Below are 14,896 nucleotides of genomic sequence, written 5' to 3'. Positions count from 1 at the left end.
AAACTGTTATGAAAGCATTTTCATTAAAACTATTACTATTTATTTAAAATCATAATGCTATTTTCATTTATTAGCATCATTAAAACATTAAATTATTTTTATTTCTGCATTTTGTAGTTCTTCCAGTTATTGTCTAAGTTAAAATATATTTTATGTGACTAAATTAGTAATAACCAAAACAAACTATTACAAAATTAATATAAAAATAATATATTTATAAAAATATTTTAAAAGAATTTAATCAATTAAATATTAATGTTGAAAAATAATATTCTATTATCAATCAGTGTAAATATACTTTATCTTTGACCCATAAATCATCATTATTCTGGCATGATTCCTATCAATACACAATAACAAGCTTGTCACATACATATTAGTATTATTATGTGATTTGTGCTTTTATTGATTTTATTGTTACAAATTGCATCTAAAAGTAACATTCACAACTGTACAATCACTGTACGCCCCAGTGCATATTGTCTACAAATCAAAATACACTGACAGCAAACTTACACCTATATATTCCAGCAGCATAAAAATAAAGATCTACTCAGAAACAAAAAAAAATTGCCTAAAACATCTGAATGAAAAATATCTCATTTGGAATAATTTCGATTATAGTTACATAAAACACTCATACGTCACTTGATAAAAATCCAAAGTAGATTATACATACACGAACCAACAGGGATTTGCTACAGTTTTTCTGAAATATAAAGACACCCTGGCACGAATTCACAATATATCCTAACCTTCTGCTCAAGGATTCGAAGCATAATAATAACTTTCGTAACAAACCGAACGTCACCTGACTGTGAAATGTGCTGATTGTGTTCAGTCTATTATTACACACAACTGTTACATGTGGTTTCTGGCAATACTAAGTTCAACATGAGTTTAAGGTTGCTGTTTTTTTATTTGCTAATTTACTAAATGTCACATTTTTTCTCTCTTAACATGAAGCTAGCTCAAAACAAGTGCTCACATTCTCAAAACGTTCCCAAAATAGATGGAGTCCAACATACAACGTGCATCTGCTTCTGATCTGAATCCCAATCAGAGCATCTAAGCCACCCTGAAAACTCTAATTTTTGCATAATGGCAATTTTGCAAAAGTCTGAGTTTGTTTTTGTGCCTTTTAACAGAATATCCACTATTTCACCTACATTGAAGTATTTGTATACTACATTAAATATATAAGATTAGCGAGATTGTGCCACAACAGATCTAGTTTCGGCAGTGAACACTGAAGTTCTGAGAGCCAAGTAGTAGATTTTGTGCTTTGCTCTAGTCCCTGCGTTGAGTTTCCTATGGACTGATTAGGTTAGAAGTCTACTATTATTACTGAACTACACGCGTGACAGCTACAAACAAACAGGGGTGTGTTTCCTGAAAGCATCGTTAGCTAAATATGTCATTATGAACACAGTCCAACGTTTGGTTTTTCCTGAAACTATAGGTCCATTGACAAGCAATGCAAACTTGCGTGGCTGGAACCTGTAGTTTGAAGAACTTTTTGACATTTAGGGTGCTTTCACACTTGGTTCAATTGCTTGGAGTGAACCCAAGTTCGATAGAGGTGGTCTGGGGTAACTCTGATGGCGTTGATTTTGTGGCCTTCACCTAGCAACAGCTGTACACAAAACAGCAGCTTGATGATGCAAGCGTACCTGGTTCAGAAGGAAAAAAGACAATGTGAACACAAAGGCAGCCGAGAAGGTGGCAAGGAGGACTTGGCGGTCTGGGGTACGGTTCATGGGTGTGCACCCGAGAAGACGGCGTTTACACTAGCTAAACGTATCGTACTCTGATGTCAAACTAACCTGGGTGCAGACCAAAAGTGCTAGTGTGAAAGCACCCTTAAATATATATAGCTCTATTTTGGGGGAAGGGGGTGTGACTTCACTGTGGGTCCCTCAGTTCCATATGTGCGTTCTGTTCCCTGTTCCTTCCAACTTAACACACCACTGTGTGGTTCAATGAAGAGGTGTGACAATGATGGGGGTGCGACAATGACGGTGGTGAAATGTCAACAGACATATATGGGCGTACTCACACGATTTACAGTTGCCTTGATCCGGGCCGAAGCACGCTTGTCCCCTTCACGTGTCTCTGACGGCCCACTCTCATGTTGCTTTCAGGCCTGAGCATGCTTATGTTATTGATGATGCGCTGTTCAGTTAAAGAAGCGCTCTCGCTCAGCACAGTGGAGATTTCTTTATATCATTTTAGTTGTTTGGGATGCAGTGACACACAGTCAAATATTTCGCTGAACAGATCCGCCACTTTTGAAGCTTTTAAACAATCATAAAGTCCTCGTGCTGCAGGAAATAGGAGGTTTGCTAAAGGTGCAGCTGTCGTGCAGTGAGGGGTTTGTGTCTTTAATAATCTATGATCATAATCTTGCGTTCATTTAACAGTAAGAATAATTAATAAACACATGTTAAACGGTCCCTTAAAAGTCACGTCTCGTCTTCAGTTTTGGGCTCAGGCGTGCTTTGCTCTCACACTACAAGCGTACCGCGCCTGAGCCCAAGTGAACTGCACTCTGGCACACCTCTTCCAACTGAGCCAGGGCCAGCCAACTGAACCGCACCTGAGCCCGATTCAGAGCACTCACACTTCTCAAACGATCCGGGAAACGGGCCTGGGCACGGTTCGGATAGCATAGGGTGAGTGCGCCCTATGACAATGGTGAAAGTGCAGAAAGGACAGAATGGTGACAATAAAAGAGTTGTGACAAATACAGACAGATACATCTATTGGAGTTGCTAGGAATGCTTAACCTTGTGCAGAGGTTTCTGCTTGGGAAAATGCTTTGGTGGTAGGCAAATATCATGTTCCAGTTTCCTCTCAGATGACACTGTGTACCCCTTCATGCCTCTGGGCCCTATGGACTACTTGGTCCCCCTTTCATTCAAGTACTACGTCCCTTGAAGAGTTAACAATAAAGGTTTGACATTGTTGTTGTTGCAAGAGTCCAATCCAACAATGAAAGAGGTGACAAGGGAAAAGATGTGACAAGGATGTGTGACAAAAACAATTGACCGGTGGGGGTGGGGGAGGCAGGTTTAGTCTCCCCTTAAATTTGCAATTTGGGACCCACCTTTCTGGGCATCTCTTCAAGACTCTGGGTCCTATGAACTCTGTGATTCTTAGCATAGGTGCAACCCGACAACAATAGAGATGACAATGTCAAAGATGCGACAAGGATGTGTGACAAAAAAATTGACCGGTGGGATTGGGAGTGATAGTGTCCCCCTCAAAATTGCAATTCGGGCCCAACCAGACTTCTTCAAGCCTCTGGGTTCTATGAACTCTGTCCCCCTGACTTACTACATCCTTGGGTAAACAATGAAAGAACAATGAAAGGATGTCCAACATTAACTGAGGAGTGATATAAGTAGGTGAAACAACAATGGAAATGCTGGAGGTGTGACAAAGCCAGACACGTTGTAGATACAACGATGATGGGTGGATTTGCACCAGCAAAGGTGGTACAGCACTGATGGTGGTTTAAAACAACAGAGGCTTGTCAAAAGAAGGAGACACATCAATGATAGAGTTGGATGTCAAGAAAGAATGTGCAACAATAATGGAGGCAAAAAAAGAACAGAGTTGATGTACTTTCAGTCGGTCAGCACAGACAGAGATATGTCCAAGAAGGAGGTGCTACAATGTTGGAGGTAGGACAACCATTGGGTCCAAACAAAAACAAAAAGGTTTGTCAAGGAAGAAAGTTGTCAGTGGTGGAGGTGCGATAAAGTAATAGAGGTGTTACAAAGAGATAGACGAGGAGGAAGGTATGACATGGAAGGAGCCCCTTTTACGCATACAAAATTACCAGTAGATTGATCATATGTGAACAGGCCCTTTTTTAACAAATACCAGGAATTTAGTCCTGGCAATTTTCTGGGATAAAAAGTTCCAACATTACTAGTAAATTTCTGAAATTCTGCTGTGTAAACAGTAAATATTTGAATCTACAGGTAAAGTCATTCCGGTAATTTTATGGCCAATACCAGTATTACTGTGTGAAAGAGGCTAAAGACATGGTATGTAAGTTTAAAGGTATAACAACAAAAAAATAAATACATATTACTGCAGTTTCAGGAAACTAGCTAACGATGCATCGCAGTATGATGGTTAACCCACAAGTTATGCTTAGTACAGGAAACACACCTCAGGTCGGTTCTGATTGCCTTACAACAGAACATCAAACCAAACAACATTTGATCTGCTGCTAAAAGGTTGGCATAAGTAGCGATCAAAATCAGCAACAATTCTGAGGTAGTTGGGGTGGCTTATCAGTTAACCGGGTGGTTTTGGCACCAGTGACCATGGGTGGTTCCACATCAACTCTCTCTGACATCTTCACGCAGATAATGTCGACTAAGCGTTCAAATACTTGTCTGACATTGATGTTCTCCTTGGCGCTGGCTTCGTAGTACTCAAATCCTGTAAGAACAATTCAAAGAATCAGATCACAATCCAATGAATCAGAGTTAAGAATGGCCACATAACTTACCTAACTGGTCAGCCAAGTGTTTCCCCTTCTCAAAAGGCACAACCCTCTCCTCATCCATGTCACATTTGTTTCCCACTAGTATCACCTGAGCATTATCCCATGAATAGGTCTTAATCTGTGTTGCCCTGAAAAGCAACAGTCACATTTGGCATACATTTCTTTGTTATGGATAGAAACTGACAGATTGTTTATTGAAGCAGCTCACCAGTCCTGCACCGCATTGAAGGACTCTTCATTGGTGATGTCATACATGAGGATGAAGCCCATAGCTCCTCTATAGTAAGCTGTAGTAATAGTTCTATACCGCTCCTGTCCAGCCGTATCCTATAGACAACACAGAAAATTACGTTATTTTAAATTACAGTTGGGGCCTAATGGTTAGGAAGTTGGATTTGAAACCGAAAGGTTGCAGGTTTGATTCCTGGTCCTGGAAGATGGGGAAGGGAACAAACCACACTCTTCAACACCCAGCTGAGGTGCCCCTGAGCAAGGCACCCAACTCCTAATTGCACCCTGGATGCTGGAAGTAAAAGCTGCCCACTGCTCTGGGTGTAAGCCCACTGTGTGCCTGTGCTCTCACTCAAAATGTGTGTGCGCACTTGGATGGGTTAAAAGCAGACGACCGAATTCAAGTATGGGTAAAACCACAAAGACTCATTTCACTTTAATTTCATAAAGCTAAATATGATGGTAACTATATTACTGTCAAAAATGTCCAATCAAAAACTGCCTTTTTTTAATCTTCTGTTTTATTGACCTTATTCTGCAATGCGGTGCTGTGCTCTTTTGTTTTAGAACTTCCGATTCATTTGTCAATAGAAATAAATAGGAATAATAAACAGCAGTAAAGAGCCAAACTACTTGCTCTACAATCAGTTGTGTTTATGGCAATGCATAGCATAGCTGACAAAGCCGTTTTGTACAGCTAAAGAACATTGGTGAATGAAAAAAGAAGTCTCGAGCCAAGAAGTTTCCAATGGCTGTGCCCACTCGTACTCTGTTGGCACACTTACCATTAGGCTACCCTAGCCGATATGTGAAAGAATAAGGTCAATAGGGACAATACGTAAAATTCAATCATCTTATTAGCACCACCAGTTGTCATTCACTCAACTACACTCAACAGCAACTTGAACGTTTAATGTGATTTATATATAATAATTTTCCATATCTTTTTTAAAGGCTTAAGCTGCTGAACGCCACTGAAGTTCTTTATATCATTTCTCACATGGAAAAAAATAACAAAAGTTATTAAAACTTTAGCAGTCACTTGGTAACATGGTAAAAAACACAGTAAATACCCTAAATATGACATAGGAACAACCTCGTAACCACCCACAACAGCCTTGAACTTTAGAGGCAGCTAGACTAGTTATATTTAATATGCATTTATGAAAACAACAGAAACAAGGGTTTTGGTTTGCACATAAGGTACACATTTAGCTCTGGTGCTCATTCAGGTGATGCATGTTCAAATCTTGAACACTACACAATATATGGTGCTCAGCATAAATTAGTACAGCCCCTTTTGAAAATGAATATTTCTCATTGAATCAAACTACAAAATTTCAACTAAATTTAATATTATTTATGTTTGTCCGGATTTATTAATGCAAATTATAAATTTGTTTAATATTTTTCACCCAACATAATAATATTTGGACTGTGATCTTAAGCTTTTGTTAAATTAGTTCCAGTTTTGGCTTTGGTACTGACTAATCTTATACACACAAATATTTTATAGTAAAGCATCCTTTAGAAAATATGAATTTCAAAGATGGCCCATATCTATCAGCTGATAACCACTGATAACACCCATTCGATCGAGTGATAACATTCGAATCGGCTGTTTTAATAACAAGACCTATCTGCATCAATTGCGCCGCTTTACACTCATTCATAAATTCTCTCGTGAAGCCTCATGGGATAGTATACTCTCCATTAAATGCCATCCATTAAGTGTTTAGAAGTAGTAGATCATCTGCGTACTTTTCGCCTACTGAGGAGCTTTGAATACTACCGTGTGTATCGGGACATGCTACTGTTCTTCACGTACTATACAGTAGGGAAGATCAGCCCTCTCACAGCCTTATTTTTGATTTTAGATCCATTTGTTTTAGATCCAAACATATGACAAATAGTTTATGTAGGCCTATATAACAAAATGACAGAATAGACTGTTTCAAAATATACATTGCATATAATTAAATATTATAAATTATAAAAATGGGGTTACATAATTTGAATGAATTGTAAAAATATTTGATGTATTTCATTGCATTTTTATTTAAAAAAAAGTCACAACATAATAGTTTTATTATTATGTTTACATGATTTGACATAAATAATTATTACAAATGATATCATTTATTAATTAAAAATAATTAATTTACTAATTTTAAAAACGACTAAGAACGATATGTAAATAAATGTAAAAATCTTGGTGGTTAACAGTGTGCCATATCATAACCTTCAAAGCTTCATTAAAACAACACATCCAAAAACATACGCATACAACCTAAATGCATGCTTTACTGAAACGCTATCATTTCTCTGTTATGAGCATGCCTTTATTTAAAGCCTTTTTCGTTTGGTTCCACGTGGCAGCACTTTCCCCCGCAGCTGTTTTGAATGAAAGCCTATTTTTACCATCTCACAATCAATGCGCTCAGATTATGAATGATCACAAACTGTGGCTGTGTCACACTTGTCACCCGGCGCTGTGCTCTGTCCTGCCCCCCAAACCCTCAGGGGCAGTTCTGATTGGTTGAGAGGGTCTGTCTCTATGCCAACCAGCGCCCATGTTGATGCATGTGGAGGGGGGGGAGAAAAGATGCCGCTTGCTTTCTTTTCCTCCAGAAAAAAAACATGGCTCTTATTCACAGCCTGCTCGGAGGTGATTGCAGTAGGGAGATTTGTTTTGTGCATAATGTAGCAGATGAGGATTTGTAATAATGATTTAAATGATGTCAGCCAATTACATTTGAACAACAAAGGATGTGGGGCTAAAAATAGCATGGTTTTCATTCACATGCTGCAAACATGCACTCACCCATATCTGGAGCTTGACTCGCTTGTCGTTTCTGTAAACCGTCTTCACCTTGAAGTCGATGCCAACTGTGCTGACAAACGAGCTGCTGAAGGAGTCATCTGCGTATCGGAATAAGAAGCTGGTTTTGCCTACGCTGCTGTTGCCGATGATCAGGAGTTTGAACATGTAGTCGAAGTTTTGATCAGATCCATCTTTCTGACCAAAGCGCTGGTCTGCTTTTGCCATCTGTTAATACAGTGCAGAGGAGAACATATTTTGAGCAACAAGACACAATAGTATCAACCCTGTTAATTAATAAATAACGTCAATATTAATAAATGTAACTACATTTTAAAATTTATATAATATTATATTCTATATATATTCTATACATATTATGTAAATATATTATTTACATATATATTTACATTATATATAGATATTATTTACATATATATATTTAAATTATACACACACACACACACACACACACACACACACACACACACACACACACACATATATATAGTCTAATGATTTTAAATGTTTAATTTTATTAATTTTAATGACTTTTAGCCTACTTTTTATTTTATAATAATATTGTAAATAAATTAATAAAAAATTCGTATAAAATTGAATATTTTAGAAAAGTATAGCAATTAAATTTAATACATGAAGCCTATTTATTTTATATTCTATTTTCTATTGCATGTTTAAATATACAGTTGAAGTCAGAATTATTAGCCCCCCTTTGATTTTTTTCCCTTTTTTAAATATTTACCAAATGGTGTTTAACAGAGCAAGGAAATTTTTACAGTATGCCTGATAATATTTTTTCTTCTAGAGAAAGTCTTATTTGTTTTATTTCGGCTAGAATGAAAGCAGTTTAAATTTTTTTATGAACCATTTTAAGGTCAAAATTATTAGCCCTTTTAAGGAATTTTTTTTTCGACTGTCTACAGAACAAACCATTGTTATACAATAACTTGCCTAATTGCCCAAAGTGAACCTAATTAACCTAGTTACCCCTTTAAATGTCACTTTAAGCTGTATAAAAGTGTCTTGAACAATATCTAGAAAAATATTATTTACAGTCATCATGGCAATGATTAAAAAAAAGTTGAAAAAAATCTCTGTTAAAAAGAAATTGGGGGAAAAAATAAACGGGGACTAATAATTCTGACTTCAACTGTATATGTATATGTATTTATTTACATGTAGTCTAATGATTTTAAATTTTTAATTTTATTTATTTTACTTTTTAGTCTACTTTTTAATTTATAATGATATTATCACTATTTTATTCTATGAATTTGAATGCTATGCATATTTATTAAAGTACTTCATTTCATGTCTTTATTATTTTATAAAAACAAATTTACATTTCTTCATATCTACAAAAATATAAAAATATTTATTTGTATAAAATACAAATGTTGTTTATTTTGCATAATATTACACATTACAATTAATAAATATTTACAACATATTTTAAGTTAAAAGTTAAGTACATTTGTGTTTTAAATCATTTTTTATAAGTTTAGATATAAATACATAATAAAATAATTGATATAAAATGCACAAGTTATTTTGAATATTTAGCACTGTATAATAATAATACATATGTATTAATTTAATTACATTTAATACTTTTATTATTTCATGTAAGAAATATAAAATCTATTATAATATACATATTAAATCCATGAATTGATTCATAAAGCTTGTATAAAATTGAATATTTTAGAAAAGTATTAAAGCATTCAAACTACAAAATTTCAAATAGATTTTATATTATTTATTTTCCCCCTGATTTATTAATTTATATTATAATTAATCTATGTTTATTAATTAAAATTAACCCATGAAGCCTATGTATTTTGTATTTTATATTCCATTTTCTATTGCATATATATATATATATATATATATATATATATATATATATATATATATATATATATATATATATATATATATAGTAAATTAAACAAGCTCAAACCTCAGCCATGATAAATAAATAAATAAATAAATGACCGTCAGCTGTGGTCTATGCATCATCAAAACAACTCATGATAATGATCTACTGATGCATAATTTCTCTCTATCTTCGTCTCATTTCACAGTGTTTTGCTTGCAGACAACATCGTTAAAGCATCCCAGAATCAACATAACAGGTTCATCTACGAGTGACATTTGGCAGCTCCATCCATTCATAGCAGAAACACATCCTTGCATAATCACAGGACATCATTCTGAACATGAGAGCTCGTTCACAATTGTTATCGACACATTATCGACACCCTGACGGACGACATTGCCCGACAGACACGCGTTATTAATGTTATATGATGGAGAAAGTCACCTCGGATGTCGCGCGGCTCCGTCTGGTGCTCTTCTAGGTGGGCGTTTATGGACGCTGCAGCACCTGACGACGCGTCTTCACTCACTCAGCGGACAAAACGCCTGGTTTAGCGGGTTTAATAGCGTGTAGAGTAGCTAATGATGGCGGTTTTCTGTGGATATTTCGGTAGGTTTGTTTGAAAGCGCGCTGTGTATCGTTGGGTGGGGCGACAGCAACAAATATAACCGGCGTTTATTACTAACGTTACAGTGTGGGTCTGAATCGACGCTGAGTGTAAACGGTTAAAACCGGTTTATGAACACACTGAGCCTATAAAGTATTTGAACATTTAAGAGACGCTTAATTAATGGCATTAGGAAGGATAATATTCAAAAAGAGATTAGATTTTTCATTCATTCATTCATTTTCTTTTCGCCGTAGTCCCTTTATTAATCAGGGGTCACCACAGTGGAATGAACCTCCAACTTATCCAGCATATGTTTTACGCAGCGGATTCCGTTCCAGCCGCAACTCAACACTGGGAAAATATTAGAATAATAGGTTACATTTCAACTGACTTACAAACGACAATCGACACCCCATGAGGCTTTCCGTGAATTATGCATGTAACTTCCGTTAAATGGTAAAAAAAAAATCTAATGTTTATCAAATATATACTGTGAGAAAATAAACTGGGTATATTAACGCTATGCACACTCAAGGCAATTCATAACTTGTTGATTTTGTTGCTAATTTGTATTCATTTTTACAACCTCATTCATATATTTTAGTTTGATTTGCTAATCCCCCAATGAGGGGCAGGTTTAGGGGTGATGTTTGAGTGCACAAATTTTAAAAATAGTATATTTTCATATGAATAAAATCACATAAATTTTTACAAATTAGCCACTTTTATGACAATATGTAAAATACTTACGTCTCCTTGAGATTGGGTTGATTGCGTTTCCTTGAGTTATGCATCATTATTCTCCTCACCCATCGAACATAAAAATCAAACTTATAGGGGAATTACCAACCTACGTCACACATGACTACCCCGGTTCAACCGCAAATACCGGTTGCAAAAAAAGATTGGTTGCAATAGCAAACATGTCGTGTTGTGCAGTAGGATGCCAAAATCGAAAGTCTAAAACTAGAAAACTTAAATTTTAGCGTACACCACACTGCTTTTAATGCCAACCGCAGATGTCTTGGCTAACAGCCATCAGAAGTTCTGAACGAAGTGAGGACCGAATTAAAAATGCTCGACTGCAGTTCTCATTTTAAATCAGGTAAGTTCACTCAATGCTGAATCATACACATTACTAGTTTTTGATTGCAGTAATGATTTTAGCAAAAACAGTTACATATGATTAATTAAACTGCGGACACTGAATGCTTAGAATGAAACGTAAGAGTCTCAGTTCACATACCCTGCCATACAGCTGCAATTCGCTATCAGAATGCAGTTGTTTTGCTTGTTGATGGGGCCTTGTATAGCTCTGTCTTCTTTCCTTGTCTTTGGCTAGGCAGAACCTGGGTATTTCTTGCACATGACCACACAGAACAAAATTGTAGGCATCCAAAGACTTGTAGGTCTTTAACTTCTCTCTTGTAAAATCACTTGGAGTTTCAATGAGATGTTTGTATATTTCGGGCTGGAATGGATGCTTGGCCATTTCGTCTTATCCAATATCTATTGGGAGTGTGCGCATCCTGAATGTTTACAAACTGGTAATTTGCCTATTAGACTTAAAAAATTACTTTCAACAGGCAATAACCCCAAAAACTCAAAACAAGTCTTTCTGAGGCAATGCTAAGGGAATATATATTCCTGTACAGTAAACACAACCAAAAAAAAAAAAAATCTGAAGAAACAAAACAATTTAAACCGATTGGGCCACAGATAACTTTGTGATACTAAGGTCATGTTAAAATACCAAGCATGACGTTATATTCGTAACAAATAAAATGTTAAATTAGCTTAAATGTAAAATACTTATGATATATCTGTGATATAGTGATGATGCCCTTCAACCAACCCCAAAACTGGAACGGAAGTTTTTTTTTTTTTTTTAATATTTTGTTAAACTTAAAAATTAAAGACCCAACCTCTTAACCATCAGTGCGAAATGTATGTAAATGTACAAATTAAAGTGTATGTATTACAAATTAGCCATTGTTGGAAATAGCCTTTAGCGCAGCTGCACTTCAAATGTCCTAAGTTCGAATCCCCTCTCTCCGAATGTCACTTCCAATCTAACTACTGTCACAATAATGGCAAAAAACTAAAATAAAATGAAACAAATTAGCCACTAATTTGTCAAAATGTAAAATAGTTGTGAAGTGTAATATTTTAGGTTTAGCAATGCAGAAAAATCTAAAACGTAGTAATATTAATGATACCAGGGCTTGATCTATTAAACAGTTTTCAAATGAATACAATACACAATAAAACCTCTTTAGTGCAATTAAAATGACAATTTAATATATTTTTGTGCATTATTTCTTTAATAAAACTTTTAATCATTTTAATTACACTTTTTTTATTGATAACCGGTATATTGTTTTTAGCAGAACTACATTTAGAATTCAGACACTTGTTAATAGCGACACCAGTGGCCATTAATAGAACTGCAGGCAACAATGTATTGCACTGTAATTTTTAACGTTTTCTATTTTTTTTTAATCGTGATATTCATCAGGAGTCAAATGAGAAACAATACACAGAATCTGCATACACAGTAGCAGATAATCATGTCGCGCGAATGTTTGTTTAACTCATATCTACTGAAACACATATTATATTATTTTTATGCGGCTGCCAAGACTCTCACCAGACTGTTTCTGTCCAAAGGTGATGTTCCACATTAGACAAAATTCATATTTAGTGTCTTTTGATGATTACTTCGTAGTGACCGCCGGTCCAATTCCACTCTGTTCTAGTTCTGCGATCACAGCCATGTGTTTAAACTCTTCCGGTTTGTGGTTGAAGGTCTCGACCAATCGGAAAGTTTCAAGCCTCTGCGATCCGTAAAACAGCTGCACCTGATTGGCCAAACACTGTGCCTGGTGGACCGTCTGAAAGAGATTTACAAAAACATTGAATTCGTCGTTTTGTTTTGCTTAATTAAATTGTGTAAATGAATCCAACTTACCACAAATTTGCTGTCCATCTCAGCGGTCATCAAAACTATATCTTTGTCCTTCTGCAGGTCTGTGTAGTGGTATAAAATAAGCTGACTGGGCGCATTTTCTCCCATAGTCTGAAATACGAAGCATTTTTAGCATTGGTGCAGGAAGATGGTGTGCAATTTTAACGAAAGATTTAGAAACTATACCTGAACATTGATTAAAGATGTGAAGTGCAGCTGATTACCAGACCACTGGCCCACAAAAAACTCATAACCCTCATTCTGGGGCAGAGCGTACAGAAACTGCAATGATTGACAAATCACATGATTAACACTGAAGCGAATCTCATATTGAAATTTAGAATGATTCACTAAAAAGAACTGACTCAAAGCGAGTTGTTCAGATGTCCAGTTAAACTGTTTGGTTCAATAAAATGAAACCAACTCTCAGTGATTCGTTCAGGAAATGGCCTATAATGGTTGTGGTGTACGTTTATAAATCGCTTAAAAATTTTAACGTCAAGTGCCATTAATTAAGAGCGAACTACACTGGTTGTGCAGCATCATTCAGTCAAACGAATGGACTCAAAACAGTAATTTGTTCTGACTCATTAAAGTGAACTGTTTAAGAATCAGACTACACTGGTTGCGCTGCATGATTCATTAAAAAGAACTGACACATTAAAGTGATTCATTCAGGACTGTAGCTACTCTGACAGTGCATTTTTTTGATTCACTAATAAGAGCAGACACATTGAAGCGATTTGTTCAGTAATCTAACGAAAACAGTAGTGAAACTGACCCAAAATCATTCACTTGGAAATTTTGAAGTGATTGATTCAATAAAATGAACTGACTCATTAAAGTGAACTGTTTGGAAATCAGACTACACTGGTTGCGCTGCTTGATTCATTAAAAAGAACTTTACATTGATTCATTCAGGATTCTAGCTATTGTGACAGTGCTTTTTTTAAATTCATTAAAAGTGATTTATTAAGGATTGTAGCTACTCTGACAGTGTATTTTTTGATTAACTAATAAGAGCAGACACATTGAAGTGATTTGTTCAGTAATCTAACCAAAACAGTAGTGAAACTGACCCAAAGTGATTCATTTGGAAATTTTAAAGTGCAGCGGTTCATGCCACTGTGGCAACCTCTAGAATAAAGACTAAGCTGAAGGAAAACGAATGAATGAATTTTGAAGTGCATGATTCATTCAAAAGAACTGACTCCTTATAGTGATTTGTTTAGGATTCTAGCTACTCTGACAGTGATTATGTTTGGTTCATGGAGTTGAAAAAAATCAATCCAAAGTGACTGATTTGGGAATTGAACTCCACTGGTTATTTATGAATCACTAAAATCAAATGGTTCATAGGAGTCATTTTGGTATAATTTGATGAAAATTAAATTTTTCACAAAAACGAACCTGATCATGAGAGTCATTTGATTTAATCAATAAAAAGTTATTCTTTTGAGAATCTAACCATGTAGGTTGTGGTGTTTTTGATTAATTAAAAAGAGCAGACACATTGAAGTGATTTGTTCAGTAATCTAACTAAAACACTAGTGAAACTGACTCAAAGTGATTTATTTGCAAAACTTAAAAGTGCTTGACTCAACAAAATAAACTGACTCCTTAAAGTGATTCAATAAAAAAAAAGAACTGACTTATTAAAGTGAACTGTTTGCAAATCAGACTAGATTGGTTATAATTCATGTTTGCTTTACTAAAAAGACTCATTACAGTGATTCTTTCAGGATTCTAGCTACTCTGACATTGCTCTATGTTTGATTCAATAAGATGAAACCAACCCAAAGTGACTCATTTGTAAATTGGACCCCACTGGTTGT

General features: G+C 35.5%; 2 protein-coding genes across 2 annotated transcripts in view; both read right to left on the bottom strand.

The window, feature by feature from the left end:
* Window positions 1-2,447: 2,447 nt before the first annotated feature.
* On the bottom strand, window positions 2,448-10,163 carry rab3b (RAB3B, member RAS oncogene family). Its single transcript, XM_056448239.1, has 5 exons — window positions 9,928-10,163; window positions 7,584-7,808; window positions 4,737-4,855; window positions 4,532-4,656; window positions 2,448-4,461 (listed from the first exon to the last, which is right to left on the bottom strand). Exons 2-5 carry the CDS (start codon window positions 7,806-7,808, stop codon window positions 4,277-4,279), a joined length of 654 nt encoding a protein of 217 aa, XP_056304214.1. The 5' UTR covers window positions 9,928-10,163; the 3' UTR covers window positions 2,448-4,276.
* Window positions 10,164-12,435: 2,272 nt separating this feature from the next.
* atpaf1 (ATP synthase mitochondrial F1 complex assembly factor 1) overlaps window positions 12,436-14,896 on the bottom strand; it is a 6,755-nt gene continuing 4,294 nt past the window's right edge. The window contains exons 7-9 of the mRNA XM_056447763.1: window positions 13,248-13,343; window positions 13,065-13,172; window positions 12,436-12,987 (exon numbers count right to left, since the gene is read on the bottom strand). Coding sequence (XP_056303738.1) covers window positions 12,811-12,987; window positions 13,065-13,172; window positions 13,248-13,343 — 381 coding nt within the window. The 3' untranslated portion in view covers window positions 12,436-12,810. The remainder of the gene's footprint in view (window positions 12,988-13,064; window positions 13,173-13,247; window positions 13,344-14,896) is intronic.

The sequence above is a fragment of the Danio aesculapii genome, chromosome 22 (assembly GCF_903798145.1).
Source record: "Danio aesculapii chromosome 22, fDanAes4.1, whole genome shotgun sequence".
Lineage (NCBI taxonomy): Eukaryota > Metazoa > Chordata > Actinopteri > Cypriniformes > Danionidae > Danio > Danio aesculapii.
The sequence above is the reverse complement of the archived record's forward strand: the minus strand, read 5'-3'. Positions and strand labels throughout refer to the sequence as shown.

Bases quoted from the DNA above. Each gene is read 5' to 3' on its own strand.
- rab3b (XM_056448239.1), bottom strand. From the start codon at position 7,808: ATGGCAAAAGCAGACCAGCGCTTTGGTCAGAAAGATGGATCTGATCAA. The intron at 4,856-7,583 runs GTGAGTGCATGT...TGTTGTCTATAG, and splicing joins GAGTCAAGCTCCAGATATGG to GATACGGCTGGACAGGAGCG. The intron at 4,657-4,736 runs GTGAGCTGCTTC...GTTGCTTTTCAG, and splicing joins TTCAATGCGGTGCAGGACTG to GGCAACACAGATTAAGACCT.